We start from the raw sequence: 12,992 nt of genomic DNA, 5'->3' as shown, positions 1-12,992 counted from the left end.
TATAGTCCACCAAGGTGTGACAATGCTAAGGAATGGAAATAGCATTGTTAATAACTTTAAGAAGGATCATAGATCCTAATTTAGAACCCCCCTTCGACAAAGCGGTAACCTATCAACCAGCGCATAAAATGATGTCTACTTCCGCTGAAGAAGCCACACAAAGATTTTAACCTTAGTTGGAAAACAGAGCTTCCAAGCTTTATCTACTTCTCTAAGATCAATTCCTACAAGGGGAACTCTCAAAAGAATTTGAATTCTTATAGATGGTTGGAGTTGCAGACTTAATTGTAAACTTACCAGTCAGATTCAGACCCTAAATAAAGAAGTATTTTCTGGAATTTATGGGCAAAGAGACATTTTCAATAACACCAATAAGCATTGGAGAAACTAAACTATGAATCTTGGCAATATTCCAGTTACTAACTGATCTCATTGTGAACTAGAAGGGACCAAGGGACCTTTTTTTCCCAATACAAACGATATTTTACACAATTTACACTAAGGGGAGGAAGGACGATTTGAAATCGAGAGTTTTAACGAAACACTTTCGGTACTGTTCACTTTAACGAAAAATGACATTTTTACTATAAAAAGTTACTCCTGGTACTATTTACTTATAACACCTTTTTGTCATTTTAATTAAAACTCAAAGTTTTCAAGTCATTCCTTTTGAAATTAGGATGTAGCATGTTGAAGAGAAAGATTATATTCAGAACAATTCACCACTTGCATATAGATACCAATTAAAATGATGAAAATCGTGATAACTAGGACAAGAAGCTAAAGGGCTTATCCATGGCCCAGTTAAAAGCTCAAAAACTAATATCGTTGTCATCTCCTACAACCTAACAGATGCTCTTGATAATGATATCGCGAGAATCCAAAATAACTTTCAAAACAATTCAATGTAAAACTCTTTGTTTTTTTTTTTTAAATAAACAGTAAAAAAACCAAAAACATCACAGTGGTTGTGCAAGGCCAAGGCCCAATTAGTCTCATGGCCCAAAAAAACCCCAAAAACAAAAAGTTCAAAAAAAAAAAAGAAAATAAAAAAGAAAAAGAAAATGAAAACAAATATTCACTTCATTGCCTAGACCCAATTAGGGTTGTAATTATATTTAAAAAATGATGGCTTTAATTTGTAGTTGGAAACATGGAAATTCCAACACCCAATTAGGGTTATTATTATTCTGCAGCTGCATTGACTAAAGTTGGTCAAGCTTTTACTTGCCTTGTAGGCGAAGTAAATCATGATAACGTCTGCTTCACTCTATCTTTTTCAATAAATTAATTTTTTTTGTACCATTTTTTAATTTTCTGCTCCCTTGGAAAATTTAATTAGTAAAAATACTTTTTTTTTTACTTTTACGTAAAAAATATGGTCATGTTATCTAGGCACTAATTCTTACTTTTCACACATTTTGTTCAATTTCTACCAATCAGATATAATGAATTGACGAAGATCAATGATAATAAATTAACAAAAATGTGTAAAATGTAAAATGAAGTGTGTAAATAACACTATCCATTTTTATGCGTAATATGATAAATTGGACAATCCAGGTGTTCCTTCTAGCTTTGGATTCTGCTATTTAATAAATTCATTGTTTAGAGGATATTTATTTATTTTTTTTTTTGGTAAAACATGTAAATTAATTTGACAATTAATTAGCATACATGCATCTTTCAGAGCATATCCAGCAACTTTTGACCATTTTATATTTTGGATTAGTTTCCATATAAGGATTAAAGTGTTAGATTCCTTACCATAATTTGAGTAAGAATTAATTCTTTTAATTTACGAGGATGATTAAGAACTAATTCTTTGAAAATCTGAAATGGTTTCTTTTTTTTTTTTTTTTCAACTTTGAATATGTGCACAAGGTCTTGTGTAACTGACACAGATTTCTATGAAGGTATCTGGTGCCAAATGGACGAGTATCGTGGATGGCTTTTTTTTTTTTTTTTTTCCTTAAAAACGGTGACTATCTAGTTGCGTCGCTTTTAAGTCTCAGCTTTTTCTACCCTAATTACATTGCAAAGAAAAATGTCAAAAAAATTTGAGTTATTCATTTGAAAAACAAAGTTAGAAAAAATTAAGGTAGAATTTGTCAATTTAAAATACAGTGACTGCTACTTAGTAATACGGTCTAATAGTATTCATCTTCATTTGTAAGTGAGACATCTTAGGTTTAATTCTCGCCAAAGGTAAAGTTGAACCACATTATTATAGCAGACTCATTATATGGCTTAATGTAGATATTATCGTTTGTTTTAAAAAATAAAAATAAAGCACACAATTTTTTAGCTTTTACAATTAAAATTTAAAATCAATTATAGCATTAAATTTTCATATATAGAAATATTTATTTGGCATCCATATAGATATTTATGAATTGTTACTAAATTTGTTGTGACACTTAATTCACATGACATTATTGACTTGTCTAGTTATGCTGACTTTTAAGAGTTTGTGTTGTAGTTTTCTTCTAAGACATAAGAAGAAAAATATAGAATAGTATTTGGCAACTGAAGGATGAATATGAATTCTTACTTAAAATTCTTAGTGTTTTAATTACATAGTTTTGTGTTTATGATCAAAACAGTTCATACTATAAATCACATTGTAAAGATCATCTCTACAAAAAAAAATAAAGTAAAATTAAGGTCGTTTAGTTAACCTATTGTAGCAAATACATAGACGATTCGTAATGCTTTTTCCAATACCATTCATTTGTTTTTAAATAGTTTGATGACTAAACGACCTTAGTTTTAAATGATTTTTTGCTTAGGTGATATTTATAGGGTAATTTATAATATGAACGATTTTGATTATAAATACGAATTTCTATAAAATTGACAACGAACAATTTTGAAAAATTTTGAGTAGGAATTTCTACTCATCTTTGAGTAGACAAATATTGTTCAAAAATATATGTTGTATATTTCATATGATTGAGGTCAGTATATATAAATTAAAACTAAGCATAAACGAGGCTCTTTTGGCGCGCCTTGGCCAAAGCAGTCATCGCCTGCACAAGCAAGCAGATTAGCTCCCTCATTCTCTTATTGAGCCGGCAGACGTCGGCGAGCGAGGCGAAGTTGGGTTAGATTGGAGGGAGGGGACTGCAAACGTCCTTTCCACAACCATGCATTCCTCCCACTATTATTTGATTTTCGATAATAAAAAATCATTATCTGATTTTAATGGTTTAAACGTCTATTATTATTAGCGTAAAATAACGTAAATTGCACAATACCGATTTTCACTATTATATTAATTTCTAAATAAATTAAAACAAATAATAATATTCTTTCGAATCTCACTAGTTCTCACTTATAAGAATGTGTTTGTTTTCGAAATTCTAGTCATAACCCATTTCCCTCACTCTCACTCTGACCACTTTGGCTAACCCTAAGAGCTTCGTATGAATCCGATTTAATTTAATATTTTAAAAAAAAAGTAGGCTCAAACTTGGAAAAATATCCCAAATTCTTAAAACTTTTCCCTTTCACGCTCCAAAACAAAACAAAATAAATGAAAATGAAAAATAATTAAAAAGAGTGGAATAATATTTATATGACTTTTATTATTATGCTGATATTTCCAACCTGCGGTGCTTGCGGTATAAGTAGGCTTCATTTTCTCCCATTTCTCACTCCACCCAAACCCCGAAGGCAAAAGCATGACACAAATAAAAGGAACAGCACCAACAGGCAACAGCAACAGCAACAGCAGCAGCAGATCACAATAAAAATTAAATCGAAAAAAGAAAACAGTTTCTTGTAATCTAAGGCATTCCCATCATTTCTTCACCACCAATCAAGCCCCTACCTTTGCTTTTTCCCTCCACCAAATCTCCAGAAGACTCCTTCCTATCAATCACACAATCTCTCCCCTTCTCTCAGCTTTTCGGACTCATGGGTCGAGAAGCGGACCTTCAGATAATAGCATCAGCCGCCGCCGACGTCGCCGTAGCCGCCCCCTTAGTGCCGCCGACACTGCCACCGGCCCCGACTGCCCTCGCTCCCGGCTTCAGGTTCCACCCAACAGACGAGGAACTCGTCATTTACTACCTCAAGCGCAAGGTCTGTCGCAAACCCTTCAAATTTAACGCGATCTCCGAGGTCGACATCTACAAGAGTGAGCCCTGGGACCTCGCTGGTAAATACCCACACCTCCGATTTCTCAATTTTCCTTCATTTTTTGTGGTTGGGTTTCTTAATTTTTGTGAAAATTTTGTATTTTTGTGGTTTTTTTTTTTTCTTTCCTTAATGTATTTTATAAGGTAACTCGCCGTATGATGTATGTGCCTGATTTTTCGGCTGAGATAACGCTGGATAATTTTGGGCTTTTTAAGATTAGGGGTTGTGATTTTGTCTAATTTTAAATGGGTCTTTTTAGACAAGTCGAGCTTGAAGAGCAGGGACCAGGAGTACTACTTTTTCAGTGCATTGGATAGGAAGTACGGAAATGGGGCAAGGATGAATAGGGCTACCAACCAAGGGTACTGGAAGGCCACCGGAAATGACCGGGCCGTCAAGCACAACGATTTTGTCGTGGGGATGAAGAAAACCTTGGTGTTCCATAGCGGCCGAGCTCCAGATGGGAAAAGGACCAATTGGGTTATGCATGAGTACAGACTTGTTGATGAAGTTTTTGAGAAGGCTGGGCTCGGCGCCATTCAGGTGAGGTTTTGCACTTATGTTTGATGAGCTAATCACTAGGAAATGAGAGAAATGCTGGTTTTGCACTTATGCTATTTTTTGTTTGATCATTGCGGAAAGTTTTCGCATATGAGCCGAATAGTTGATTTTGGTGAACTACCTAACTTGGTTTAGTGTGTTACAATAATGTGAAATACTGAGATCATTATCTACATTTACGAAAGCATCGGACTAACATTTTTAAGTGTTGGGTTTTGCAATCATCTGGAGACTGATTTATTATTTTTGTTGTTTCCCATTTGCTTTGGCTGCTGGAGGATGCGTTTGTGCTATGTCGAGTATTTCACAAAAGCAATATAGGACCACCAAATGGGCATCGGTATGCGCCTTTTGTTGAGGAGGAGTGGGACGATGATGATAAGTTAACTTTGGTTCCTGGACAAGAGACCCGGACTGTAGCTGTAGTTAGTCGTGATGCATTTGTGGTAGGAAATGGTCATGCTGCATGTAGTGAACAAAATGATTATGCTGATTGTAGTGAACAAAAGGTACATGCTGCTCGTAGTGAACAAAATGGACTTGCTGCATACATTAGAGGAAATGGACATGCTGCATATACTGGAGGAAATGGACATACCGCACATATTGGAGGAAATGGGCATGCTGTATGTATTGGAGGAAATGGTCAAGCTGCATATAATGGAGAAAATGGTCGTGGAACTTCTGTTGAAGGAAATGGTCATGGAACTTCCATGGAAGGAATTGCTCATGGAACTTCCGTTGAAGGAACTGGTCATGGAACTTCTGTCAAAGGGAGTGGTCGCAGCACTTCTATCGAAGGATGTGGTCGTGGCACTTCCGTCGAACGTAATGGTCATGGCACTTCTGTCGAAGGAAGTGGTCATCACACTTCTGTCGAAGAAAATGGTCATGGCGTTTCTGTCGAAGGAAATATTGTTGAAGGAATTGGTCATGGTGCTATAATTGTAGTAGATGACAATGGAACCACTAATGAAGGTGACTGTCATGAAACTTGTACTGCAGGAAATGGTCACAGTGTGCCCAGTGCAGAAAATAATATTGAGCAGGTTTGTGCTTTCAGTTTATTTATCTATATTCTTAAATCTATTCATATAAAGTTTTGTTCTTTATTATCATGTAGGCTGGATTTGCTCATCCATAATGCAAATAATGGTTTCCCCACTTTCTTATTAGTTAATATCGTGATGACTGTGTCCCATTATACGACAACATTTTTTTAGAATAACCTAATCAAAGGATCCAAGCAAACTAGTGAAGCATGCACCTTAAGGTCCATTATTGAGGCATTCGGGGTAATTCATCATCTCTAGGTATTAACAAATATCTGATGAATCACGAGAAATAATAAAGTAAGGATTCCTCACATAACATCCAATATGCACCAACGGCAAGTTTGTATACCGTATTCTTGGACATGTGAGTTTTCATTGTTTTTGTTTTGTGGACTGAACTCACTGACACCAACTTAACTTTCAATATTCTGGTGGGTTGGAATTTTCTAATTCAAACCATTTTCTTTTTCTTCCATATACTCTTTCGTTCTTTGAAGAGGTCTGCACAAATTAGTGACTATATATTTTGGATGATAGCATATGACCCTCTGTATCTCTATCATATGTGCATTACTATTTTATAGGTGTCATCATGATATGCTTATAAACTAAAAGTATACATAATTTTTGAAATCAACCTTTGAAAGACAATTTAAGGAGCCTTCCCTGTGTGAAAGGAGGTCTGCATTGACTGGTGGATGACATTATAATGAAAAGGTACTTTTGAAAGGATGGTGTGTCTTCTTTGTCCTTGATTTTAGATTAGGACATGTTGTCTCTGAGAACGTCTTACAATTATGCAATAGAGGTTTTCTATTATATTGTACAGTCTAATAATCCAGTACTGTTTTAAACTGTTTGACCTTGACATTTTTCCTCTAGGCTATAAATGAATTGTGCTTCAGTGAACATGTGGCTCGGAGAATCATTCTGTTCTATTAACATGTGGCCTAAAACTGGCGTCTCTGAGGATTCATAGAAAACATGGTGGACACTCTTGGGGTTGCATAGGATGATTTTTGAGATTAGGGATAAATTACCTTGAGAAAAAGATATCAGACGGTGGAATAGTTGATATTATATGATAAAGAACCTTTCTTTGTTATCAAGGTTTTGTCGTAGATCAGTGGCTCATGTGATAAGGCGCCACATAAAGTACCTGTTTCTCAAAGTTTTGATAAGCCCTGATGAAGTACCTTGAGAAAGAAGCTAAGCACCTGTTTGTTTTGTTGTATTTTATGAGAGTTAGGATAAAGAGCAGTGATGTTGCTTGGTCTGTAGAGAGCATCTGCACAATTGGAAGGTTCATTTATTGAAGTTTGAGATAAGGTATTCAATTGTTGAAATGTGAGATAAGGTTTTACAAGAAAGTTGACAATTTTTCTTGCTTAAGGTGATAAAAACGATTATAGTGACATGGATTGAAGTATGTTTGAACTGTTTGAAAGACCAGGTGGTAAAGGAGAAGTCTTGAAGCATCCAAATGGTAACAATGATTTAGGTTCAAATGTGATGAAAGTGGATTTTGTTGGTTGTCATGATATGTTTGTTAATGATCTTTTACCATAAGTGGGGGATATACGAGGCTTTTGCAAAACAATTTACCTTCTTGATTCCTAAGTAGGTTAAATAGTAAACATTCAAGTTTTGCAGTTCCTAAGATTTTCTTGTTATGTCAAACAATTGTTATTGTTAACACCGAGGTCAACTTATGAATGGTACAGAAAGGAACTTAACCAGGTGATTATTTAGGTCACTGTTCTACTAGTTTAACTGGCTCTCTCTCCCTTCTCACCCCCTTTATATATACTCGACTTGCCAGTCTATGTTTTTCTGTTCTTCCAAAAAAAAAAAAAAAAGAGTTGTGTTTTGCATAAGAAAAATGGTTAAACTAGGGGAGAGCTAGACCTGAAGAAAAGCCTAGGATCTGGATAATAACAAAACCCTATAGAAAAATTATGAAACTGAATTAGGCAAATCATGACGACAGTGTTTCCATTATTTGTGCTCTCCTTTTCTTTTTATTACGGAGATTTGCAGAGCTATAGGCGTTGTTCAGGTTAATTTATAGATCCTTCTGGAGTTTAAAAGAATATTTTAATGGTTGTCATTAGCCCCTTGTAATGAGTAGAAACATCAGGATTTCATTATACTCCAGAATCCTGATATTAATTTGAATGAGTGACATGGTTCTCAGTCTTCTAATGAAGTTCGCCATTATCCCCCCACCAATGCTTTACGTTTGGGTTTTAGTATGGCTGTTTTGCTAGTATTAATTGATAGTTGTTACATGCAAGAGTTATCTTGTGGATAAAAATAACAGATAGAACTGCTTAAAAAGAAAGTAAATTATTAAAAGGTAGATTTTACCACATGGTAGTTAAATGTGCCTTGAGTTTTGTTTTATTGCATAGTCTGTTGACCTGCTGTATATTTGTGATCTGCCATACATATGTTTGTAACACCTAGAAATCTCGGGATAATATAAATCACAATCACTCTTTAAATTCTAGCTAAAATGAAACCAAGATACATAAATTTGAAATTAAAAAGCTACTTGTTCGTAGTGCTACTTTCTGGCACTGGTGCTACAGATGACTCTTTTTGACCATTTTGTATATTGAAACCATGGATTCAAAAAATCTGAAATGAAAGACGCACACGCCTTTCATAGAACCAAACTACCTGACCATACATCTAAGGCCTTCTTTTTATCATTGCCAAAAAAGTTGTTCTTTTATTAGCGTAGGCTTCAGCATCGGTCTTTGTGTTGGGGATTGTAACTGTATTTCTTGACTCGTGAATCATTATAAATATCTCAATTTCTTATTTTCATACTCGAGGTTTTAATTCTAAATATATGCTGAAACTATCCATGGTGGTGCAATTTAGATTTTGATTTACATGTTATTATGATTGTTGCTACGTTTTGTATGCATACTATCAACTGCATGTCTATTATCATTGTTGCTATGTTTTGTATGCATAATATCAACCACATGTCATGGAACTTATGTAAGTGAATATACACTTAAAGACGTAGACAGTGACGTGCTACTGTAAAAATTCAAAGTTGATATCATGGTATATTGTGAACAACCAACCTGGCCTGTTTGAGACATTCCCATTTATATTGTCTTAGTTCATCATATTCAATACTTTAGATTGCCTGTCGTAGCTTCTTTCATTTTTTCTTTGTATTTTCCATTCTCCTTATATCCACAATTTGCTTTATCCTGGTTGCGCATTTCAGGATACTCAGGCAATCAGCAAGGCTATTGTTGTTGTTCCTGAACTTCCAGCAGAGAATCAAACTGTTTTACCACCATGCAAGACGGAGAAAACTGACGATTATCCTATGACATGTGTGGTTAATAGAGAAGAGAGATTAGATGACTTTCCGTCACCAGGTCCAGATGATGCACAACCCTTGCTAACTTTGTTTAATCGACAACCTGGGCAACTACGCCAGTATAAAAGAAGGCGGCATAACGACTCAAATTCTAACCATTCAAATGCTTCTGAGATTTCAAGTGGGATGACACATGACCCTTGCTCGTCTACAACAACAACAGCGTCAACTGAGGCATCGATGACGACTACCAGAAATTTTCTGTCTGCACTGGTGGAGTATCAGCTGTTAGAATCCCTTGAACCCAAAGATACTACCCCAGCACCTCCTCCTGAACTCAATGCTGCTTTGATGGAATCTTCTGTGCCTACCAGCTGCTTGAAATACATAGAGACTTTGCAAACTGAGATCCACAAAATCTCAATTGAGAGGGAGACATTGAAGTTTGAAATGATGAGTGCCCAAGCCATGATCAACATTCTTCAAGCCCGAATTGATCTCCTAAACAAGGAGAACGAGGATTTGAAGAAGGTCCGAGTCGCCTAGTGGATTCGTAGTGGTATGTACTCCTTGGTGTTCATTGTATGAGTTATCGGCCCCTTAGGGGCCTCGTCGAACTATCTATAGTGAGTATGTTTTCTCTATTAGAGTAAGAGCTGTCTATGTTTTCTCTGTTAGGGTAAGAGCTGTCTCTGTTGTTAATCGAACGATGTTGTAACCGTGTAGGAAGCTTGCTGTACGTGTAGCAAGCTGAACTGTGTTGTACCTGTCATCGAAATCGGCAGTTTTAGACCCTAATTATTATAATTTTCGAGCTTATTGCCTTTGTTAGTTAACCAAAGTAATTGCTTAGACAGTGGTTACTTGAATGCTGGGACTGCAATTCCCAGAGGACTAGTAAGGAAATGCATCAGTTTCAGGGAACCACTTTGGTTATCTCCCTTCATTGAAAGTGATTTGGAGAATGATAATTGATTGTAACTGTTGAGCAGGATGGTATAGGCGCTCTTTCTCCTTCATTCTTGGAGGTTATTTTACAGACCCCCATCTAGCTCCCACAAGCTCCTTGTACTCTGTTTTATGCAGCAATGAAAAACTCAATTTCGATGACAAAAAATTACGCATCGGAACCATTTTTAGTAAGAATCATACCAATGTTCGATGTTCCTTAGTTTAAAGGGGGTGGTGTTGTGTATCAAGATTTATATGGACTTTTGTTGAGTTTTTAAATTTACAGACTTTCACATATATGGTGGACTTTTACGGATTATTATAAACTTCATATAATTCTATAGATTTTAATTTATGTACTTTGGCAGAAAAGAAAGGAGTTAAATGATACTTTCGCAGGATTCTAGACAGTTTGATGCTAGATTTTTTTTAAAATTTTATCGATATTCATGAACTTTTTAATCACCAATTTATTAATAAGCATTATTATTTATATGTCTTCATTATTGAAATGGCAATCATGATCTTATGAAGTGGTGGTAGCAACAAAGGTGGTGGAAGTGTCACGAGATGATTGTGGTGGCAGGGTGGTGTTGGGGTGGTAGAGGAGTAAGGATGGGGGAGGTGGTGATGGGGTGGTGATGATGGTGGCATAGGTGATGGTCATGATGGTGTAGGTGGTGGTGGCGACATGATGGTGAAAGTGGTGATAACGATGGTGAAAGTGGTGATAAATGTAGTCGTTGCATTATAGTAGTGGTGAAATATCTCACCAAAGAATAGAGAAAGAAAAATAAAATCCATTAGAATCTGATGGGGAGAGGCTTGATTTGCTATGACAAAAATAACTATAAAAGCACTCAAAGTCCATCAAAATCCATGACTTTTTAAAATCTTTTAAAATAAATGAAATTTTGAATACATCTGATTTTTGTAGACTCACAAAAAAATTATAATTGAATACTACCAAATTTTCATAGATTTTTCAGAAGTCATGAAAAGTTTGTATTTAATACATTAACTTTTATTGACTCCTTAAAAATTTATATAGAATACATTTGGATTTTAAAGTCGAGTCAAGTTCGTCAAACTCCACGTACAACACCCCTTAAGAGTTTTCTTTTTCTTCTTGTTTTTAGGTTATGTTACTGTCTGTACATTTTTGTAGAAACTTTTTATAAATATAACGCGCGGATCAAGAGCAACACACCCCAGTAAACAATTGAACATTGATTTTTTAAATACATCAAAGAATTAGTAAAGTAACACTTTGAAATAATAATAGGAGTTACGAAAAGCTTACGGTACTGTTCACTTTAACAAAAAATCGTATTTTTACATTAAAAAGTCAAACCTAGTACTATTCACTTTACCCTTTATTTTGTCATTATCGTTAAAACTCAAAATTTTCAAGCCATTTTCATTAGTTTTCCTAATAATTAAACACTAGTTCATACACAAATTAAGCATCAAATTAAACTAAACGATAAGGAGCACCTAAGCTCTCTTCTACAAGGCATATTGCCCTGTTGTCTAAGGGCTCGTTTGAAAATACTTTTAAGATAATTGAAAAACGCTTTTGATAAAAATGTTTTAAAAATCAATCCTTAGTAAAAATTCAAATAAGTCATGGAAAAGCACTCGAAGTGCTTACTGCAAGAAGCACATATATGGTGCTTCCTCCAAAAAGCACTTAAAGTCATTTTGCAGACCAAAGTCAATTTTACTAGAAATGCTTTTAGTCATTTTAAAAGCACCAACGAGCCCTAACACTGTGATCTACAAAGATAAGGTAAATAAGCAAGGTTGAGTAGCAAAATATCAAAGAAAATAAAGGTATCTAATTGTTGTTGTTTTTTTTTTTTTTTTGAAAACTAAAGGTATCTAATTGTTTATAATTACATTACACGTTTCATTATCTTTGCATAAACACAAAAATATATCTACATACAACGACACACTACAATGCTCTTCTAATAAATTAAGTATATATCTCATGAAACATGTATCTCCTTGTACGCAACTCGTCATAACTAAATATTAGACACTTTAATAGTTTATACCGCACAGTTGTAAATGATGTTAATTTGAAAGGAAAACAACCCAATAAATTATTTCATCAAATTTATTAAAAAATGGAAGTTAGAGGTTGAGGTTGGTGCATATAATGTTAGAAACTCGATAGCACACGATATGTGTGGAGCATCACAAACAATGCGTCATACATTTAATTTGGTAAAATGTTAGAAATTCGACAACACACGATGTGCGTGGAGCATCAGAAATAATGTGTTAAGCATTTTAATATTTGATCACACGAAGCACACATGAAGAATGAGTTAATTGAATGAATTTCAGAAATTATTATGTGTAAGATTCTACGAAAGTAATTCAACGTGTATTTTAAAATTGGTTATACCAAATGTGAGTTTGTCCTCAAGATTGTTTTATAATTTATCTAGGTATATTTACTATTTTTAATTAATATATTATTAGTAATAATTTTTGTTACATGCGACATTATTACTCTAAACAAGAGAAAAGGAAGAGGGGAGGTCGCAGAGGTAGATCATATTCGCTAAGGCAATCCACCACTTATCAGAAATAAATTTCTTTTAAATAATTAGTATATATGGCATATGTGAATTAATTCAGTTGACTAAAGTAGTGTACTCACGCTCTTGTATCTAAGTTTAAATCATCTTTCTTTCAAATATTTTTTTTTTGTCAAACAATAGATTTTGTTAGATTAGATGTTAAATTAGCCACAGATGAACTCAAACCAAGTCATCATGCAAGAACTCAACTTTTTTTCCACCATTGTGGTAAAAGATCACTTGCTCAAAAAATTATTTTAAAGAGATGTAATATTATTTTTTGTTGGCTAACTGGAGTAGATTAAAATGTATTAATATATATATATATAT

At 34.5% G+C, this 12,992-nt stretch overlaps 1 protein-coding gene across 1 annotated transcript; it reads left to right on the top strand.

Moving 5' to 3' along the window:
• Positions 1 to 3,893: 3,893 nt before the first annotated feature.
• Positions 3,894 to 9,933, top strand: LOC103951718 (NAC domain containing protein 50). Its single transcript, XM_009363165.3, has 4 exons — positions 3,894 to 4,165; positions 4,406 to 4,689; positions 4,986 to 5,756; positions 9,016 to 9,933. The coding sequence occupies exons 1-4, from the start codon at positions 3,922 to 3,924 to the stop codon at positions 9,658 to 9,660; spliced, it is 1,944 nt and encodes a 647-aa protein (XP_009361440.2). The 5' UTR covers positions 3,894 to 3,921; the 3' UTR covers positions 9,661 to 9,933.
• Positions 9,934 to 12,992: the final 3,059 nt, after the last annotated feature.

This window comes from the organism of the source record quoted next, unplaced genomic scaffold (genome assembly GCF_019419815.1).
Source record: "Pyrus x bretschneideri cultivar Hongxiangsu unplaced genomic scaffold, Pyrus_bretschneideri_v1 Contig24, whole genome shotgun sequence".
Lineage (NCBI taxonomy): Eukaryota > Viridiplantae > Streptophyta > Magnoliopsida > Rosales > Rosaceae > Pyrus > Pyrus x bretschneideri.
Note: the sequence above shows the minus strand (reverse complement) of the source record. Positions and strands in the feature narration are given on the sequence as shown.